Raw genomic sequence first — 21,915 nt, 5'->3', positions numbered from 1 at the left:
TTGCATTTATTATTTTAAAACAGATTTGTTTTTCTAAAGAAGCATGCATCCAAAGACAAGTCTCAGAATGGGTACCTGATGGCAGTGGAGGATACGCAGGACCAGAAAAGAAATGAGGTTTCAAAAATTGTCCTGAATAAGTAAGACAGAACTTTACTAACTCTACACCTGAGCACCAACCAGGTGAAAATTAGTACTCTGCCAACTTGAACTCTGTGTGCAGGTGACAGGTATGTGGTCCAGTATAGTGACAGGGTTCAAAAAATTGAAGAAAACAAGAATGGACAAATAAGGTTGTGTTGGGATCAGGAACAACTGAACAGATACTCCCATAAGTAAGTATGTCCTCGCCTGCGTGTGTGGGAGAAAAGGTGCCATCTGAGAGCCCAGGGACTTCTCCCAAGGTAAGTTGCTTTGGTCAGCTAGTGCTTTGGTCCATTCAGCTGTAAAATGGGTTAGCCAGAGGCTGGGAGATGAAAATTCATTAATATATGAGAGAAGATGCAGGAATTACTCTAATGATGGGCCCTCCACATGTCTGGGTTGTTCCTTTAATTGACTAAAAAGCCTACCTGTGACCTCCTGGATAAATACCTGAACTCTTCCTAGATAGCACAGGGTCCACTTCCACCTTGTAAATTTACACAAATTCCAAATTACTGGTGGAACCCTATAAGAGTTCATGAGGATTTACCGTGCATTCCTGGGTCTTTCCAGCTCAAAAAGAAAACTACTAAATGTCACGACCAGGGGTGTGGGTCTGAGTACTTTCCACCAAAGTTCTTTTTCTCTCTGAGATTTGAGTTTTATTCAAGTTCCAAGTAGAATTCCCGGCCTGATTCCAGAATCTCTCGGTGTCTGTGGGTCCACCAAAGGGGCTCCCTAGAATCATCCTGACTGGGACTGGTGGTGAACGCGGCCGGCACGTGACCAGGGACTGCAGTGTCCAGATAGCAGCGCGGTCGCCTGGCGTGCTGGGTCAGGAGCATGGCTGGGGGTACACTTTTCGAGATAAGGATTTCTGCAGAGGTAGGAAGTTCACATTTTATTTCTGTGGTTATTTTTCCTCCTGCTTATACTTTGAAGCATTTCGTGCTTCCGGACATAGTGGCTTACAAAGCTTTTGGGGACCGTGGCCCGTTGCCCGACCTTAGGTTTACCCGTGGTTAAGGAGAAGACAAGGTCTCAGTGTCTTGGTGACATCAGGGTCTTTGACGAACCCCAGGAACTGAAGTTGGGGAGGAGGAAGAGGCCTGCAGCAGAAGCGGGCTGCCCCTGAATTTCTGCCCTGTCGGACACCGGGGGCGCGGGCAGGCAGCCCCACAGGCCATTAGCATGCAGGAGCCGCGCGCGCCGTCCTTGAAGGGCTGCCCGGCTGACCTTGCTCCGCTTTCTCCAGAGCAGTCTCCAGGAGCGTGCGAGGACGCGTTCACGGCGGTGACTCAGTGCCCTGCGCGCCGCATGCAAATGATCCTCTCCAGCAAGCCCAGCTCCGCAGCCTCGGCTTCCCCATTCTGCCCTCTTTTCAATTCTATGATTCCAACTCGGCGTTTTCCGCTCCATCCCCTCCCCCTCTTCACGGCCCGCCTGTCATTAGTCTGACTCCAGGAGTGTTTTGGTTCCCATTCCCATCCCCAGAACTGAAGGCCAACCTTTGCGCTTCCTCGCTTAGGGCCGAGGGATCAGACGTGGCCATCCTAGGTGAGCCCCAAGCTCTGGGCGACCGCGATCTGAGCCCAGCCGGAGGGGGCGGTAAACCGCGCGCTGGAGCGCACGGGCGGACTGTGCCCAGCCCGATCCCCATTGGCCATCACCTCAGCGGGAGGGGCCGCCCCCGGCTCGGGGCACCTGCTGTCGCCCCTCCGTGGGGAAATCAGCAGCTGCCGGGCACCCGCTCCCGGAGGTAAAAGACAGCGGAGCGAAGGCCTGGGGCTGCGGCCGAGCTTCTCGCGGGCGGCCCTGTCCTGTTGCCGCTGCGGCGCCGGAGACATTCAGATGCCCCCTGCTCGGGCTGCTCCAGCCGGAAACTTTGCCCTGCGAAGTCCTCCGCCCGCCGGACCACGCTGTGAGACGCCGGTTCGGCGGCGCGCCGCCGGGGTCTCAGAGCCCAGAGCGTGATTGCCGGGCCTCCCCGCACCCCGCGTCCGCGGCGCCCCGAGACCAGGATGCGCTACGCAGACCCCTCCGCCAACCGGGATTTGTTGGGGAACCGAACTTTGCTCTTCATCTTCATCTGCGCCTTCGCCTTGGTGACCTTGCTGCAGCAGATCCTGTATGGCAGGAACTACATCAAGAGGTAAGAAAGTCCGAGACACGGGGTGGGATGCACGAGGCTCACGGGCGAGCCCCTAGGTGGCTGATGCTGTGGTCTCAGCATCCCCGGGGCGAGTGACCCTGGGATCTGCACCTAGTCCCAGGCGCCGTTGATTTAGGCTTGGGTCATGGCGCTGCGAAGCGCATCTCAGCGGCCAGAAGAGCGCCTGCTCAGCGCTGGTTGTGTGTGTGTGTGTGTGTGTGTGTGTGTGTGTGTGTTTAGGGGGAGCGGGGGTGGGCTACAACTTTATTCCGCTGTTAAAAAATGGGGTGCAGTTTGGAATTCCAAGCAGCTAAACTGGCAATAAATCCTTTAGAATGCCCGAAAAGGCGACGGGGATCAGATCCGGGCGTTCCCCAAACCTACAGTTCCGTGGCCATTTGATTGGAGCCCGAAGGGAAAGGACTTAAAGTCAGGTAGAATTTTTTTTTTTTTCAACCTGGTGAGTTCTGAATTTTTTGTACGGGCCCCTGAGGCATATAAAGCATATTTTCTCCCCCAGGAGCATCGAACTGGGTAGCGGTGTTAGTGGACTGTGGCAATGCACAGGAGTAGTGAATTCTTACAATTCCATAGCCACTGTGAAACTCCCAGCCTGATCCCTTCTGAAGGAGAGAATTCTCTCCCATCCTTAGGGCCAAAGGTCGGAAAAGATGGACTTTCCCCATCCTACCCCCATCCTTGGGTTTAACTCCACAAAGAGAAAGGGCAGTAGGAGGTGTTGCTCAGAAACACCCCATTCTGTGTGGGGACAGCCCCGTTCCTTGTGGGAAAGATAACACCAAAATGCCAGCTGCCTCCCTCTGTGGCTGCATTGACTTAGAGGAAACGCTGCTGCTGCTGCTGCTGCTGCTGCTGCGGTTCTCTGCCTGGCTGGGGGCTGGGGGAGGTTGGGGGGAGGGTTGTCCTAGAATGCTCCTATACCAGAGCCTTTGGTGGTGGGAAGCCCCTTCCCCTTTCTGCTGATGGTTCATCCTCCTCTGTCTCCTGTGTCTCTCTGCTCTCACCACTCTACCCCCAAACTGATAGGAAACAAAATGTCTCTCTGGCTTATAAGCATCCCATCTTCTTGAAACTTCCAAATAATGGAATAGTTTTGTTTTTTCTTTCCACCACTTTGGGGCCTACATCAATCATTTGTGCTCCCAATTGTGGCTGTGCATGAGGATGGGAGGGCTAAGGTTGCTGCTGGTGGTCTCACTCCCAGTGGGAAAACTAGGCAGTCAGGCTATTTCCCCTCTTTGTAACCACTCCTAGAACTGAGGAGTCTGTGGTGACTTCTCCCAAACCTTTGTTTCCAGCTAGTTACTGCTACCATCCCAGAGAGGCTTCTTCCCTGGGGGACAGCAGCTCATGTGCTCTTCTCTGTGGCCCCCATGGCTTTAAAGAACATTTTCAGAGTTTCCTGGCTTGTTGGATCTGACAGGGCTTGCCTCCTATTTTGGTTCCTGTTATACCCTGAGATGACACCATGCACCAACAGCTGGGTCCCTCAATCAGCTGCCTGGGACCCTGCAGGCCCTTTTCCTGCTGCTGTCTTGGTACACTCTCTTCAGTAGGGCAGTTCTGGGTTCCTGCCCCCTACTGGTACCTCAGTGGAATTGCTGGGGCTGCTGTGATTCCTTCTGCCTGGTCAATAGGGCCAAGTAACAGTGCCAGGGCAAATGCCAACTGAATTACCTGCTTGCTATGGGAGGCCCTGCCTGTTCTTAGGTGGATGGGCCGGCTGCCCAGAGCCCAGAAGGTACTCCAGTTGCTTCCCATCCGCTCTCCCTCAGAGACCCTGACCCCCTACATTGCATAATGCCACCTTGCAGGCCTCACTCCTGAGACTCAGTTTAATCCAGTCAAGCAAGCACAATGTCTATGTGCCCTGATACTTGGAAGGGAGTCCTGGGGACAGTAGAGAAGGAGATAGATGATGCTGTGCTGGTGCTCACAGGCTTTGAAGTCTATTTGGGGAAACATAGTAGCACAAATGAGATAGGAAGTAAATGAGAAGAGAGAGTATAGTGGACTGGAATACTTGAAAGACTGCCTGAAGGAGGCACAACTTGAGTGGGTCTTGAAGGAAGGGTTAGATAAGGGGAGGCGGGGGGGGGGGGAAGCATATCTAGAACTAAAGAGAGCAGGAGTAGAGGTGCAGAGATGCAGGTGTGGTGTATCCCCTCATCTCTCCCACACCTGACCCTACCTGCACCCCTCTACTTGCTCTATCCCTGGTTAGTCTGTCAGTGAGCTGCCAGGACCACTAGTTAGACTGTGGCTGCCACATGAGTTGCATCCATAGCACTTGCTTACCTATCTAGTTTTCTGTGTGCACCATCATTGTAATGAGCTAGCTTATGTGAACATGAGTGTGTCTCCTGTTGGAAACATCCCATCAGTGTTCCCCAAGCAGAGGCCAGCACTGAGACCAAGTGGAGGCCATTGAGATGCAAATTCCTGGGTTTCTGGAGCAGATAACCTGGGGTATGATCTTGTGAATGCCTCTTTAGCAGGTTCCCAGGGAGACCTGTAGCAAACTTCTCCTGCTCCATACCAGGGATTCTAGATTGTGGGCAATTCTTAATGGGCAGAGGCATTTTTTTTAGATTATCACATGTGAGAGAGGAGAGTGCTACTGGCATCCTGTGGGAAGAAGCCAGAGGCACTACAAACATCCTCCAATGCATGGTCTGCCCCCCAAACAAAGAATTATCCAGATTCAAATGTCAGTGGTGCTGAGGTTGAGAAACCCTGCTTTCCACCAGAAGCTCCATAAAGTGGGGATTCAGTGTCTTCTTCCCAGCTTTGAGCTCCACACGTGTGTGTAGCAAGTAAGCCCTCAATAAATATGGATGATGGATAATGCTTGAGATGGGCGAGGAGTGTGTGTGTGTGCACGTGTGGACAGAAGAGACATATTGAAGAGATGGATCCAGTGGTGTACAGGGGAATGTAGGGAAGAAGCAAGCAGCTCGTACCAGTGGTCAGTGGCTTTAGTGAAGTGCTTTGAAGACCAAGAAGGAGAGCTTGACTTGGTTCATTAGGCCATAGGGAGCCATGTATAGTCCTTGAACAAGGTGGTGTCATAATAAAAGCCACAAAAATGGAAGCTTATCTGGGCTTTTTACAGGAAGGGGTAGAGAGGGAAGGAGGCTGGAAAGTATTATTAAAATACCATGTCAAGAAAGAAGTCAATTTGGTACAAGGATTGAGTCCACGTTAACATATGGGGTTTCCTGAAGGCTGGCATTCTTCACTTCTTCACTGAACTGGTGTCATACCACCTCACAAAGACCTCAGGGGCACAGAGATGGCAGGGTTGGTGGAGTGATTTAGGGACAGATTGCTGCAGAAGGAAGTGGGGGATGTAAGTCAATGTGCATTTATTTCCTTGGACCTTTGGCCTCTCCTGGGCTTCAGAGAGACTCACTGTGAGCAGTTGTGACTTGGGAGATCCATCTTGGTCTGAAAGTGAGAAAGAAGGGGGTTGTGGATGGTATCTTGGAGGAAAAGGCATGGAACAAAGCCGTGAAGTTTGCCCTTGAGGCTCGTGGCTTCCTTGTCCTTGCTTGATTGAAGAAATGCTTAATGAAGACTTACTTATGCTGAGCACCAGCCCAGGTGCTTAGGATACAGTGGACACTGAGACAGACACGGTCGTGGGTCCCTGGTTTGGGGGTGGGGTTTGGTAAGCTATTGAGAGGACAGAAAGGTTTGAAAGTGGAATGTGAAGCAACCTGGAGGAGTGAACCAGAGGAGGAGGAGGAGGGAGCAGAAGTGAATCAGTGTGCTTCATGGTTCACAGAAGCCTTTGAAGGAGGTCTTGAAGAGAAATGGTCCACAGGCTTAGGTGGAGATGGGAGGAAGTGGACGAATCCCAGTTTAAGCAGGAATTGAAGAGAACAAGGAAAACCTGAGTGTTCTGTATAACAAAGTTAGGACTGTGTTGGTGGGGCAGGTAAAGCAGGCAGGGCCAGGTTACGAAGGACCAGTAGGACTGTGGGAAAAGAGGCACGTCTGGAGGAGAGAGAATTGCAAGTCTGGGTCTGAATCTGCTCAAACACCAGAAGCCTGGCCACGTGGAGCTCTTTAGAAATGAGCTCAGAGCTGCAGGTAGGAAAGACCCAGCTAGCAATGTAAACTGTGGAGTTGCCAACCATCAAAATCAGTGTTTTCCGAACTTTCATGATTGTGATGCACAGTAGTAGTAGGAAATACTTGGCCTTATTTACAAGAAGTGTGCTCTATTATTTTTTATTCTACTTCATTAAAAAAACTTCTACTTTATTTAAAAAGTGCAATGGAATATTATTCAGTCTTTAAAAAAAAAGCAAATTTGGACACAGGTTACAAGATGGATGAACCTCAAGGACATTGTGTTTAGTGAAATAAATCAGGCACAAAGGGATAAACATGGTGCCATTTCACTTATGTGAAGTAGCTAGAATTGTCAGATTCATAGAGATGGAAAGCAGAAGGGTGGTATCTCCATACCACCCTTGGTGGTTGCACCAATTTGCAGTCCCACCAGCAATGTATGAGTGTGCCTTTTCCCCCATATTCTCAACAACGTTTATTGTTACTTGTAATTCACTGAATTTCTTTAACAACATGGAATAGATTCTAGTACCATGCTCATTTTGTAGATGGGAAAACTAAGGCACAGGAAGGTTAAGTAATTTGTTTAAGGTTACATACTTATGACCAGAGGTATTTTCATTATCTTTAATTCCAAGTATTTTTCAATTTCTGTCTTGATTTATTTTTTTAACCTATAAATTTAGAAATATTTATAGGTCAAAAATTTCCAGGTACTTTGTGTTTTTTTATTTCTTTTGTGATTTTATTAACTCAAAGCTATTACAATAAGATAATGATGCTGATTTGCCTTTTTCAACATTTGTGTCTTTTATTTTGTCTCTTGCTACCAATACATAGTTACATTGTTTTTCGTTTTTCTTTTTTTGGTACTAGGGATTGAACTCACGGGCATTCAACCACTGAGCCTCATCCCCAGCCCTATTTTGTATTGAGTTGCTGAGTTGCTTAGAGCCTCACTTTTGCTGAGGATGGCTTTGAACTTTCCATCCTCCTGTCTCACCCTCCTGAGCCACTAGGATTTCAGGCATGCATCACCGTGCCCAGCCATAGTTACAATTTTTATATTGAGTGTGACAATCTTTTTTTTTTACCTCAAAATTTATATATTTAGATTTTTTTTATGATTATTGTTGACTAAGGATTTATTTCTCATATTTTTATGTTGTTTTTTTTTTTTTTTTTTTTTTACATATCTTGCTTTTTCTCTCTTTTTGCCTTTGGATTGCTTGCATTTTCCTGACTTTAGGAGGAGGTTTCTATTGCAATCCTCTACCTTGGGTAGGCCCTGTGGCCCTTGCAATGGAAGCACAAATCTCTAGCAATGGCTGATGTCACTAGGGCAGCGTCTGACTTTAACACTCTACTACTTCTTTCCTTGCCAGATTATTCATCCATTTAAGAAGACATTTTAAAGATGCTTTTAATTGTTGTTTCAGTGTTTTGTAGTGGGAGGATGTCACACATTTAGTTCCCTGGAAAGCAGATTCTGAGCCAGAGTTTAGAATGCAAAATGCTTATTAAAAGAAGTGCTCTTGAGATCAATACCTGAGAAAGGGATAGGAAAGACTGCAATTGGGGGAGCTTGAATGGTAATATAGTCCCAGAGAAATCCTCAGCCAGCCCCAGAGGCAGCCCTGGAGATGGGATGGTCCTTCAGACGTGTCCAGAGTTGGGGTGAAGGATCAGACCTTTATATCTCTGTGTTGATCAGTCACTGGGTAAGGGGCAAGGGGGTTCTTCTCTTCCGAGGCAGCTCCAAGAGGGGGCTCAGCTCATGGCACCCCTGGCAGGCAAGGAAGAAGTCCTTCACCCCTGCAGTGGGTGTGGGGCACATCACAGCACCTGCTACAGAGGGCTCCTTATTCTGCCATTTTGTCTGAAATGGAAACCCTTGAATGTCTGTGTTCCCCACCCCACCCCAAATAAAAATCTCACCCCCTTGGTCGGCCTGGGTCTGAAGCCCACCCTGAAGTGGAGCATTTCGTCACACAGGGTCTTTTACACCCACAACGTCTGTCCTTACTCTGTGCTCTTACCCGTGCTGTGTCTGTCCCTGCTGTTCCTTCCTGGCTGCCTTTCAGTCCAAATCCTTCCCCTTTCCGTTCCCAGCCCACAGTGTTCTTGCCCTCCTCTGAATTCCTAGCACCCGTACTGGCTGCACTTGGCATGCTCTGCTTAGTACTGTCCTTTTGCTATGTGATGGCGCAGGGGACAGCAGATGGGCTGGGCCTGTTTTCTCCTACTCCGAGGACAGAGGACAATCCTATGCTCTGTCTGCCCCGCCAGCCCTCCTCCTCCTGCACGCTGAGGGTGCAGACCTGGCCTGTCTGCATGTGGCTGGTGCAGACCTGAGACTTGAGGGTTTGAAACTGGGTCAAGGGAAAGGACAGCCTGACTTTGGGCCACCTTCATGTGTATATTCGAAGGCTCTCATCTCAGAGCCAGCTCTCCCCACACCCAGGGGACAAAGCCTGCTGTTCTGCTGTCCTGAGAAATAGGCAGAACCCCCAGAGATTGGGACCATGGGGAAGAGGGGTTAGGGGCTCTATCATCCAGAGTGTGGCTCTAATGGGGAGGGCACCCTAGGAAGGAGAAGGGAGCGGACGGCAGCCTGGGCTGTGAGCTGTGCTGCCAGCAGAAGAAATTCATAGTCTTGCTGCACGGGGCAGGTTGCTGGGGAGCACTGCTGCAGGGCTGGGAAGAGAGTGACCTTCCTAAGGGACCCAGGAGCAAACCTTAGGGAAGCCCTGTTCGCAGTTGTCAACCCACTTGATGAGCCTGAGACTTGAAGGCCTCCTTAAATGTCACATCCTTGCCCTTGCTGGGCACCCTCTAGGCCTACCCTGACCTACTCTGCCCCACCCTGCACTAGGGGAGGGATGATAGTTTCCTGTCCTTTCCCCAGTGCCCCTCAGGTGCACAGTGATCCCCTATCACTCCTGGATTTTTTTTTTCTTTAGTACCAGGGAGTGAACTCAGAGGCACTTGACCACTGGGTCACATCCCCAGCCCTATTTTGTATTTTATTTAGAGATGGGGTCTCACTGAGTTGCTTAGTGCCTTGCTGTTGCTGAGGCTGGCTTTGAACTCAAGATCGTCCTGCCTCAGCCTCCAGAGCTGCTGGGATTGCAGGTATGTGCCACTGAGCCTGGCTAGTTATGTATTTTATTTTAATTTAAAAAAATATTTTTTAGTTGTCAATGGACATTTATTTTAGTTATTTGTGTGCAGTGCTGGGAATCGAACGCAGTACCTCATGCATGCTAGGCAAGCGCTTTACCATTGGGCTACAACCCCAGCCCTAGTTCTTTATTTTTTGACACTTGTTCTTTTCAGGAAAATTTTACCTCTTTAGAGGATTTAGTTTCTCTTTGACTTACCTAAGTCCATTTGCTTCTCATCTAATACTTTCCCAATTTAGCTCTTAGCCCTACCCATGATTCTAGGGACTATCTTACAGGTGGAGAATTCATCACGTAATAATATTAGGGTTCAGGGGTCAGGCTCTAACCTAAGCAGATAATTCTAAGTGAGGATTATTTCATTATTTTATTTATATATGACAGTGGAATGCATTGCAATTCTTATTACACATATAGAGCACAATTTTTCATATCTCTGGTTGTACACAAAATATATTCACACCAATTCCTGTCTTCATACATGTACTTTGGATAATAATGATCACCATGTTCCACCATCATTTCTAACCCCATGCCCCCTCCCTTCCCCTCCAACCCCTCTGCCCTATCTAGAGTTCCTCTATTCCTCCCATGCACCCTCTCCCTATCCCACTATGACTCAGCCTCCTTATATCAGAGAAAACATTCTGGATTTGGTTTTTTGGGATTGGCTAACTTCACTTAGCATTATCTTCTCTAACTCCGTCCATTTACCTGCAAATGCCATGATTTTATTCTCTTTTATTGCTGAGTAATATTCCATTCTGTATATATGCCACATATTTTCTTTATGCATTCATCTAGGTTGGCTCCACAGTTTAGCTATTGTGAATTGTGCTGCTATAAACATTGATGTGGCTGTGTCCCTGTAGTATGCTGTTTTTAAGTCCTTTGGATATAGACCAAGGAGAGAGAAGGATTATTTCATTTGATCCTCACCATAGACCTGTTAAATAGATTCATTTAATTCCTCATTTAATATTCAAGGGGAGAGGACAAATAACTCATAAGGGCCATATAGTTTGGAAGACTCTTAAAAGACATAAAAGATGTCTTATTCATCCTTGAGTTCTCAGGACCTAGCACAGTACCAGAAATTCACTGTTGAGTGAATGGATATAAACAAAAGGAATCCCAAAGCTTTTCCCCAACAACTGACAGGCACTCATCAGACACCTGCTCAGCTTCGTGGCAGGAGGGGGAGGGTGCCGCTGAAGAACTGTTAGGAGAGGTGCCTGCCTTGAGGCACTTACAGAGCACCTAGAGGGACAAAAGGAAAAATCAGGTCAGATGACATGAACAAGCTCACTGTGATGTGGAATAGACTATACGGCATGCAGTTTTCAGAGGAGACAGCGACCAGGGTGTTGACAGTAGCCAGGTGGAACCTGATGGAGTCTTTGGAGAACTGGTGGGTTTCAGGGACTGGATTTGGGGAGAATCTGGAGGACAGATTGAGGTGTTGAGGCTGGAGGAGCAGGTGAAGGAAGGTATAGAAGGTTTTAAATTCTCTTTTTATACCCCAGTGTTTGGTGTGGCCAACAGATGGCCTTTCTGGTCTCGGTTTTGTCCTATGCAGTTTGAGTGGGTAGGCAAGATGGCTGCTCTCTCCTCTAGGTATGATGATGGGGTCACAGGGGCTGTTCCTTCAGGAGAATGGCTTGGGTTGGGCTTTGCCAGCTCCTTCTGGGAGGAATTCAGAGCCTCTAGACTGGGGGCATGGTTGGAAATAAGGCAGGTAAGCCAGGAGATGAGTGTGGAATTCCATGCATGGGAAGTGCTGGGGGTTATTGGGAGAATCACATGCACTTGTGTACACTGCAGCCTGGGATCACACGTCCTCTGTAGTGCTCACGCCTTCTCTGGGCAAAGGAAAGCCAAGCATCGTTTCCCTCACTCCTCCAGCAGGCCAGCTGCCATTCTTCCCTGCAGCTCAAAGCAGCAATGCTTCTCAGTCATTATTGTTATTTCCTACAAGTAACCCCCTTGCCACTCCCAAGAAGGTTTAAAGGGACCAAGAATCCCTGCCCTCCGCCATCATCTTCTCTTTCTACATGTCAGGCTGAGTTGCTGTCCTTCTTCCTGTCCTTCCTGCCGGCAGTGCCTGCAGAGTCAACATTTCTGTACCTCTGACCTCTCCCTGGAGTCCTTCAGCTGGTGGGGCACTGTGCTGTAAGCCACCATCAACCCCTCTTGCTTCAGGTTGATGAGCTGGACCATTCATTCAGTTCCGCAGCAAGCCCAAACTGAGCCCTCTTTATGTACCAGCCTTGCCCTGTCCAGTACCAGAGCCACTTGCCTCATGTGACCACTTGCCTCATGTGGCTGCTGAGTTCTGGAAACGTGGCAAGTCTGAATTGGGATGTGCTGGCTGTAAGTATAAAATACGCACTGGATTTCAAAGATGGAACACACACATTAAAATATGTAATAGATCTCATTTTAAAATTATTTAAGGTGGAAATGATAAAAATTTGGATATATTAAATAAAATAAAATGTATTATTAAAACTAATTTTAGTTTTTTTTTGGGTGCTGGGGGTTAAACCCAGGGGTGCTTAACCACCGAGCCCCATCCCCAGCCCATTTTACTTTTTATTGTGTGAGAGAGTCTCACTAAGTTGCTTAGGGCCTCACTAAGCTGATGAGGCTGACTTTGAACTCAGATCCTCCTGCCTTAGCCTCCTGAGTCGCTGGGATTATACCACCATGCACTACCATGCTTGGCCCTTTTTACTTTTTAAAATCCTTTGGGGAATTATAGTTTCACATACAGCACTCAGAAATAACAGAGAGAACCTGAATACCCTAATTTCCCTCAAAGGTACAACATCACAACCAGGAAATTAGCTTTGCCACAATTCATCAACCTTCTTTGGACTTTGCTGGGTTTACGTGCACTTATTTGTATATTGTATGTATTCCTTCTATAAAATTTTATTACATATGTTTTAACTTTTTATGAGGAGGCTACCAGACAGTTTTAAATTACATATGTGGATCCTGATATAAAATTTCAATTGGATGGTGCTGTCTAGACTCTGGCTTCCAAAATGGACCATACAGGCTGCTCTTAAGGAGCTCCTAGGGGGCAGGCATCCAATACCCATGGAAAGTTGACAGACTGCCTCATGAATAAGTTATAAGCCATGTATGTGTAATGTATCAAAATATACAGTCATGTGTATCTAAAAAGAACAAATAAAAAATGAAAATTAGTTGACAGACTTTTCTTGGGTTCTAGGTGTAAAGCGGGTGACACAGTCTCTTGTTCAGTGCTGCTGGTGTTGGGGGACTTAGAGGCTCCTCTGACCTGACCTAGGGCCACAGAGGAGCCTGCTAATTCACCTGCTTTGCTGGAAATAGTGTGGGGGCTCTAGTCCTGCCCACTCAGCTCCCTCCTCCTTGATTCCATCCTCTACCCCTGCCCTCTCCTCCTCTGCAGAGACCTGAAGGGTGCATGGGTCCTTCACCTGGCCAAGTTGGGAATCACTGAATAAGGCTGAGGATTTTAGGGGAGTCTGGGGAAAGAAGAGTAAGATTTTGGCATGGAGGATTGGAGGAGCTACTTTAGGTGTATTAGTTTGCAAGGACTGCTGTAACGAGCACCACAGATTAGAAGGTTTACACAACAGGAAGTCACTAATAGTTCTGGAGGCTGGATGTCCGAGATCATGTCACCCACAGGATTGGTTCTGTCTGAGGCTCTGATAGGGAATCAGTTCAGTGTCTCTTCCCTCCTTTTGATGGTTTGCTGGTAACCCTTTTGCTCTTTGCCTGGTAAATCTCTGCCTTCAGCCTTACATGCCATTCTCCCCTTGCATGTATCTGTGTCCAAATTTTCCCATTTATGAGAACCCCAGACATATTGGCTTATAGGTCCTACCTATAACCTCATCCTACTTAACTGAGCAAACCTGCAAGGACTTTATTTCCAAATAAGGTCAAATTCACAGGTACCTTCAACTTATCATTTCTGGGGGAGGGGAGGGGGGACACAATTCAACCCAGCAGAGGAACTAGCTGGAAAGGCCAGCATGAGGAATGAAAAGGTTAAAGTTCAGTTGGACTGGGTTCCACAGGCTTGGAGAGAATGTGGGCACTGATCTCACACACTTATCTATGTGCCGTGTGTGCACACACACAAACACACACACACACACACACACACCCCAGGGCATGTAACAAGATGGAGAAAGCAGTACTTGTGGAAGCTCTGACAAAGATAGCAGTTAGAATGCTGTGGGCCCTCCCCTTTGTCCACATCACTCTGCAGCCTCAGGGAGGGAGGGATCTGTTCTCTGCTTGCTGTTTGGTGCCTGAATCTAAAGGAGAGTTGGGAGGCTGGTGGGGGCATCCCCTGTCCCCACTCCTCAACCTGTTGCCTCCTGTGGGCAGCCCCTCCTTGAAATAAAAGTTGAGTATGTATTTAACAAAGAGTAGCTGGAAGGGTTGTGACATCATGGATTTTCCAGATGCCCATGTGTATGGGTCTGACTGGGAGGTGAGCTTGGGAGATGAGCATCGAGGGGAGTGGGCAGGAAGTGAAGGTCCAGAAGGCTGTGTCAGGGGTAGGAGCATCTTGAGGTTGGCCCAGGTTTAGCCCATCACAGTTCTGAGGCTGGATGTGGCATCTAGTCCCAGAGCTTGCCTGCAGCTTGTTCTGTTTCTCTCTGGACCTTTTCTTGGCAGAGTGGCCCCCATGTGCACCCTTTTCCCCACCATACTTTGGCACTGTGAGTATTTACATCACCCCAGAGGGCCCTGCAGAACCACAGGGCTTTAGAATCCAGGATGCCCACCTGCTCATTAGAATCTGGGGCCCAGGGCTGGGAGCTGGGGTCTCAGGGAGGACACCCCCTGCAGTCCACAGAGCCCTTGTCTGCTCTGGTGCCTGCTGCTCACCCTGCCAGTCTTCTCCTTCCCCTCTGATGGTGGACAGCATGGGGGATCAGCCTGGGGACACCGACCCTTTTACCCCAGATGAAATGTCTCCAGGCAAACCTGGGGAGTAAAATCACTTCCCTTTCCCCTGATGTTCTTTTAGGGAGGCATTACTGTCTGGAGCTTCACAGGGAAGTCATGAGCCCATAGTCAGTGAGGAGCAGGACATCGAGGAAGGGGAATCTGGTAGCTACACCACTAATTCCCCTGGAGAGGTGTGCAGCTGCCGGCTGGCAGCACTTCCACCTTGATCTGGGTGGAGAGGCCCTTGGACTCCTCTTCAGGACCTGGGGGAACATGGACAACAAAAGGAGGGAGACCTGACCCTCACAGACTCCAGGTAGCTGTGCTGAGTTCCCTACTTCCCAGAAGATGAAACTGGCCCACCTCTATCTGCAGCAGCAAATGAATTATGGGTCTTGAACTGCCCAGAGACAGAGGGAATACCTCTCTTGGGAATTTCTCAGTGAGAAGGTGCCGATCAGAGATTGCACAGTTGCTATGGTGATGCCCTGTTCAACGGGGTATTCTGTGCCAGCCACAGAATTTATCAGTTCATGACCTAAGATTAAAATGCCCACCACCTCTGGGGGACCGGTAGAGAATTATGGGTGCAAACTGATAACTATAATTGGGCTGTTCATACCTTTGACCTTGGTTCTGTTTGTTTTAGGGTAACTTTCTCACAATAAATCCCTTTGATGTTAAAGCTGATTTAATAAATGTGCTGAGCTTGCTCGTGGTCAGTCTTCCTCCACTGGAGGTTGGCGGAAGCACCAGGTCCTGTCTTTTTCCCTACTTTTGTGTCTGTTTGTCTTTTCTCAATCCCCTCACTGCCCAGTTTGGGAACCTGGAACCTGAATAAATGGCCGTGCAGGACACGGCACACCACCTCAGAGAAGGCTTTGAGGGAGCACAGACAGGTGGCATTGCTTCCATGAAGTGTCCCCTTATCCCCTGTCACCTGCCTCTGACTCCTCAACCCAGAAGCCTCTGGCCCTGAGCTTCAGACCTTTGCAGATGCTAGTCCTCCTGGCATTCTGCCCCTGAGGTCACCTCACCACCTTCTGGTCCCTTTCAAGTGGCCCCTTTGGGGAGAGGCTCCCTCACACCCTGTGTGGAAGGGCATCTCACTTACCCCAAGGTCCTCATCCTCTTTTCTCCCTTTATTTTTCCCCACAGCACATTTCCCCCTCAGGCACAGTACACATTTTGTCACCTGCTAGTTTATTGTCACTGTATCTTTCTCCCTGTCGTAGAAGGGAAGCTCCATTGGGTCTGGGCCTCTGTTGGTTTGTGCACTGTTGAGCCTTGTCATCTAGCCTGGTGAGGTTGTTGGATAATTATGGAATAATATACTAAAATAAATATATGTAATAAACAAAAAATAGAGTGGATGGGTAAAGGAAAGGTGCCTTCCGCCAGCTGTGAGGTTCAGGGCCAGTGATGATGAATAATAGAAGAGTGTCTGTCCATTTTATTTCATGAGTGTGGTGTGGTGTATGAGAAATGGCTCCTTTAAAGATTTTTATTTAATTAAAAAGCAATGCCAGGTCTTCTCCACCAGTTGGTAGGAAGTTGTAATGGCTGAGGCGCCTTTCCTCCACCCTAGGGTCTGGTGGAAACCTGGGAGGTCTTCTGTGGAATGGGACATTTGAGTGACCCCCTGGGCCATGCTGGTCTCAGCTGATCTGCCTCCTACTTTCTGGAGGCTTCTGGAGCCCTGGCCCAGCCTCTGGAGGTGCCCCTAGCAGCTGTGTTTCTGAGGCCTGCTGTCCCTTCTGAAGGGTATGGAGAAAGGACCCCAAACACTATTGTGGGCCTCTCTGTCTCAAGGTATCTCCCCTGGGCATGATCCCACCACTTCCTCTCTACCCCTCTCCAGACCCAAAATTACCCACCTTCTGCTTCCCTCCAGAACAGTCTAGCACAATTTCTTCAGTGAGCGTTGAAGCCTTTCAGCCCCCACAACCCAGATGGCCCTAAAGTGAGAAGATAAAAAAGGCAAGCTATCTTCCTGGTGTGGGGGAGGGAAGATACCAATGAATAATTTAATAGATTCTCCTCCCACGAAAGTTAAGTGAAAGTTAAGTACTGGTGTTTGTGAATGATTTTCCTCTTATTATTATTATTTTTTTCAAACAGAGCCTACTCAAGGTTATCCTTGTACTAATAGTGAGTTCAGCATTTGCATTCTTATTATATGCTGTCAAATGGGAGGGAAAGAGGTGGTTTCAGGCAGGGCTCCAGAATGACATTTACCTGGGCTTCCAGAGTGGGCAGCTGTCGCAATGGTGAGCAAGACTGTCATGCATGAGGTCAAAAGGCAGAGGGTTGCTGACCCTGCACCCTAACAGGGGAAGACCCCAAGGTGTGGTGTGCAGCTGATTCCTGGGACAGAGTCTAGAACTTTGGTGATTGGAGAACTGAACTGAGAGGACTCCTGAGTTCCTGGCCTCCCTTGGCCACTAGCTGTCTGGGCACTAACTTTCTACTCTGTGTCCCTGTTTCCTCAGCTGTGGGGGTGATGCACACTCTGTCTTCCTCACAGAATAGGGCAAGATGATGTCAGTTAGGAGCTGCCAGTGGGAGGTCCCCAGCCTCCAGCACCGCATACTTGGTCTGCACAGTGTTTCAAGTTTGAATTAATTGACAGCTTTTAACAATTGGAAAATTAAAAATAAAAGTCTGGCTTCCCGGCATCCCTTGGAAAACGGAAGGAACTGGTGCCGTGAGGCCTGTCTTCCCATGTATTGGGCAGGGCGTGGGTTCTCTCGTTCTGGATGCCCTTGTTTCATTTGTTCTCTGTCTGCCCCCATTCCCCCCTCTTGAATTGGCTCCCTGGTGAACGTGAAGCACTGTGGGAACATAAGGTATCAATGTCTAGATATGATCTTGTTGGATATTTTAGCTGGGGTGGGCTAGGCTCTAAAAGGTCCAAGGAGGGCATGAAGATGGGAAAGTCAGGGTATCATGGGACCATCCCTACCTTTAGGGATTACTGTCATAGAATAAGAGTGTCCCTCTCAAGGCTAGGATGACAGTAATGGCACCTGTTTCTTGAGTGACCCACTGACTTGAGACCAGGTTGACTCCAGGAGAAGAAGTGGGTTTGACTTTGTTCTTGGTCGAGACTTGGATTGGGAAAGCCTTTCAGATCAGCTGCTCCAATCACTTTTGGCTGATGGTCCTTGGGGTCCCTGCCCTCCACCTGGTCCAGGACTCTCCTGATGGCACGAGGGGGAAAGCAGGGACATGGGCTGGGTGAGTCTCCCAGTGGGTCACTGGCTCCCTAGGGGCTTGAGTGACAGTTGTTAGGAGAAAGGCATGAAATCTCTGGAAAAGCTTCACCTGTAAAGTTTTTTCATGGGGTGGGGGAAACCCTGCCCCTACTTTATTATTATCTAATTTTTTTTTTTTGGTAGGTGTTAATATCAGCTATCTATCATCATTGCCATCTATCTGTTTGGGCAGCACCAAAAGGATTACAAAGGACTTTTTTGGTAGGGAAAGAAAATATTTTTATAATTAAAGAAGCATCAAATCAGAATGTGGTTCTCACAGGCAACCTGCTAAGAGATAATAGAGAAAGAAATCCCATCCTTTTTTACAGCCACCCAGATACAACCTATTTTCTACATCTTCTCAAGATAAACAGCTAGTTCTCATGCAGTTGACAGCACCATTTGTCACACATTTTCAACCTCACTTTACCTGGTGCTGTAGTTTGAATGTTGAGTATTCCACAGAGTCATGTGTTGACAGCTTGATCCCAGCCTGTAGCACTGTTGGGAGATGGTGGAACCTTTAAGGGGGTGGGGCCTAGTGGAAGGAAGTTAGATCATTGGGGATGTGCCTTTAAAGGGAGATTGGAACTCCAGCCCTTCCTAGCTCACTCTTTATTTCCTGACCACCATGAGGTGAACAGTCCCCTTCCTCCTGATACTCCTGCCATCACAGACCCAAAGCAACAGGACCAAGTCACTGTGGACTGGACCCTCTGAAACCATGAACCAAAATAAACTTTTTCCCTTACTAGTTTGAGAGTCTCAGGTATTTTTGTCACAGTGATGGAAAACTGACTTACCAGGATAGTAATGGCACCTGTTTCTAAATACCTAAGGCTGGTAGTTGTGGGGGTGGGGGAGTGGGGGTGGGTTATGATCATTGTGTTGGCTCATTGGCTTTGTCTAGAGGAGAGCAAACTTCTCAAATCTTTCTGACAGGAGGTAGCTTTGCAACTTGGAGCAAGGTACACGTTAAAGTTAGGATCCTTCCCTATCCCTGAGACTGGGAGATGGGGGTGCATGCTTCCTTGATTTTTACATTTCAAGGAGATGGCTTCCAGGTCTTCAAGAAAGATGTCCCTGGGTCACAAAGCTGACAAAAGGCCTATCATGTTTTGAAAGTGATTTATATCCATTTCAAAGAGAAGAGAAAGGTGGTGCAAGTTTTCTAAAGTAATACAGTAAGAAAAAGGATGCAAGTAGACTTTTATACCTTTTGTCTTTTTTTGAGAAAGTGCAAGGATACTTTGTGGAAGATTTGCTTTGTGCCTACATACAGCTTGTGCAGTTTTCTAGGATTCTTATTTTGTTTTTTGCCTTCCTTTTTTAAGGATTATTATTTTATTACAATTACTTATTGTATTATTTTAAGTTTATTACGTTGTTATAACTTTTTAATGTTATTACAGAAAGAACACATGTTCAGTGTTAGGACAGAAAAGCATCAAGAAGCAGAAAAAATGTCTCAAAAATCCCACTACTCAGAGACATATTAACTTTTTGGAATATTTTCTTTCAGACTTTTCTTGAAGCCTTTTTAAACAGAAATAAGATAATAGTGAACTTCTACATATATTATCCTCCTCCTTCTCCTCCTTTTTCTTCTTTGCTTAAAATTACCAATTTCCCCATGTCATTTAAAGCTTCTGCACACTATGATGTGGTAGCTATAGGGCCATCCATTGCATTGGTGGGTTGCATTTTTAAGCCTTGTTAAACCTTTTGATACATATTTCCAAATTCTCTTCCAGACAAGTGATTTCCAATGACCAGCCCTGATGTTAACATTACATATATTTTGTCATTTTGATAGGATAAAAAAAAACTATTAAGACTATTATTTTCATTTGCATGCCTCCAGTTACTAGTAAGATTAAACCCACACCAAAATGCATTGGTGTTTATTTTTGGAAAAAGTGATAAATATATTAGATTCAAAAACTACAAAATAGTATGTGAATGGAAAGTAACAATCCTGAGGCTGGGATTGTGGCTCAGTGATAGAGCGCTCGCCTCATATGTGTGAGACCCTCGGTTCGATCCTTAGCACCATATACAAAAATAAACAAGTGAAATAAAGGTGTTGTGTCCCACTACAACTAAAAAATATAAAAAAAAGATCTTGTTATTCAATCACCCCATTCTCTTTTCTTGAAGCAAACATTATGTTAAATGTATCTAAATGGTATATTATTAGATAGGAGCTTTCTTATACTTATCCTTTGTTTGTCTGCTTTTATGGGTTGTTTCTATCCTTAGATTGAGGGTTATATTTGTCCATTTGTGTTATTGTAATGAAATACCTAAGGCTGGTAACTTTATTTAAAAAAAAAAGAGGTGTATTTAGCTCACAATTCTGGAGGTTCAAGAACCCACCTCCGGGGCTGGGGATGTGGCTAAACCGGTAGCGTGCTGTCATCTGGCATGCGGTCGGTCCAGAGTTCGATCCTCAGCACCACATACAAACAAAGATGTTGTGTCTGCCGAAACTAAAAAATAAACATTAAAAATTATCTCTCTTTAAAAAAAAAAAAAAGAACCCACCTCTGATGATGACTTTTGTTCAGCAGAGTGCTGAGGCAGCCCAGGAGTCACATTGTGAGTGACCAGGAGCACACATGTGTCTTCTCTGGGCGCTCTCTCTCTCTCTCTCTCTCTCTCTCTCTCTCTCTCTTATAGAACCACCAGGATTTAATCATGCGGGTTCCAGCCTGATGACCTTATCCAATTCTAATCACCTCCTGAAGGCCCCACCTCTGAACACCAAAGTTGTCTCAAGTTTCCATCCTCTTAACCATTAAGTCCCATGTTTATGATTCTGAGAATAAATGAAATGGAAACAGGTGCACTAAAATAGGAAAAATTGGAAATCATAATCTAGAGATTATGCATATTAGTTAATATTGATATACTCATACCACAATTATATTATGTGATTATGTTAATATATTAAATAATAATATATGGTATAATTCTATATTACATATAATATTTAAGGTTTTTTGGGGTGGGGTACCAGGGATTGAACTCAGGAGCACTAGACCATTGAGCCACATCCCCAGCCCTATTTTGTATTTTATTTAGAGACAGGGTCTCACTGAGTTGCTTAGGGCCTTGCCATTGCTGAGGCTGGCTTTGAACTCACGATTCAGCCTTCTGAGCTGCTGGGGTTACAGGCACATGCCACTGTGCCCGGCAATATTTAAGTTTTTATACGTGTTCCACATCTGGGATGATGGGGCAAAATGGGCTAATGCCTCATGGTGGTAATTAAATAACACACAGCCTGTGGGGGCAACCCAACCATATCCAACCATAGCAAAGGTCATTCCTCTCCTTCTACAGGTGAGGAAACCCAGGCTCTAAGAGGTTAGCTGCCAGGAGTCCTGCTGCTAGTTGGTGGTGGGTGTGCCTCTTGGGCTTCCCAATCGGGAATCTCAGGAGGCAGCTGCAGATGGGTGCGTGACTGAGTGGCTCTGGAATGGCTTCTTGTCCAGAAACCTCTCCCTTGTCAAGCTGGTGCTGCTGCCTGAGATACCACCAGAGGCTGTTCATCCGCCAAGATCCGTTGACTCCCCAATACCCTGAGGACTGGGGTAATCTCCACTCTGGTTCTTTTCTTGTCCACTCACACCCACCCCTGGGTCTCCCAAGACACCCACTGTGCACAGGTGGTCATTGTCAATCAACAGTACAAACAGGCTGTCAGTTATTAAGCACAATAGTGGTGTCTAACAGCATTGAAGAAGGCCATGTAGCATTGTGGGGGGAAGGCCCCCATTCTTCTGAAAGTATAAGTGACAAGTAAAAGTGTCAGATATTCTAAGGCTAGAGATGGCCCCTGTGGCCCTTCAAGTCAGGCCCATTCCTGCCTGGTGGCTCTTGCTAGCACTGCTGGGATTATCCAATAAGCGCCTGGGCTTCTGGGGTGGGAGAGTGCCTGGGAATACCTCCGCGTAGCCCTTCCCCCACCTGAGATGGTTGGACTCAGAAGCAGTCTGGTGCTTGTCCCAGCTGGGCCTCCTCCTCCCCCAGTTCCTTCCCTTGCCTGGGACTGATGGCAGTGCCTGGGCCAATGGCAGGGAAGACATGAAGACCA

At 47.4% G+C, this 21,915-nt stretch overlaps 1 protein-coding gene across 6 annotated transcripts in view; it reads left to right on the top strand.

The window, feature by feature from the left end:
* Positions 1–517: 517 nt before the first annotated feature.
* Positions 518–21,915, top strand: part of ST8SIA5 (ST8 alpha-N-acetyl-neuraminide alpha-2,8-sialyltransferase 5) — a 76,125-nt gene continuing 54,727 nt past the window's right edge. For 2 of the 6 annotated variants that reach the window (XM_081263359.1, XM_081263358.1), the window contains exon 1: positions 523–2,296. In XM_081263359.1, coding sequence (XP_081119485.1) covers positions 2,166–2,296 — 131 coding nt within the window. In that variant the 5' untranslated portion in view covers positions 523–2,165. Of the gene's footprint in view, positions 2,297–21,915 lie in introns of all 6 variants that reach the window. The other 4 variants (XM_081263360.1, XM_081263363.1, XM_081263361.1 and 1 more) reach the window with 4 other exon arrangements.

This window comes from Spermophilus citellus (genome assembly GCF_964194105.1).
Source record: "Spermophilus citellus genome assembly, chromosome: 12".
NCBI classification, from domain to species: Eukaryota; Metazoa; Chordata; class Mammalia; order Rodentia; family Sciuridae; genus Spermophilus; species Spermophilus citellus.
Note: the sequence above shows the minus strand (reverse complement) of the source record. Positions and strands in the feature narration are given on the sequence as shown.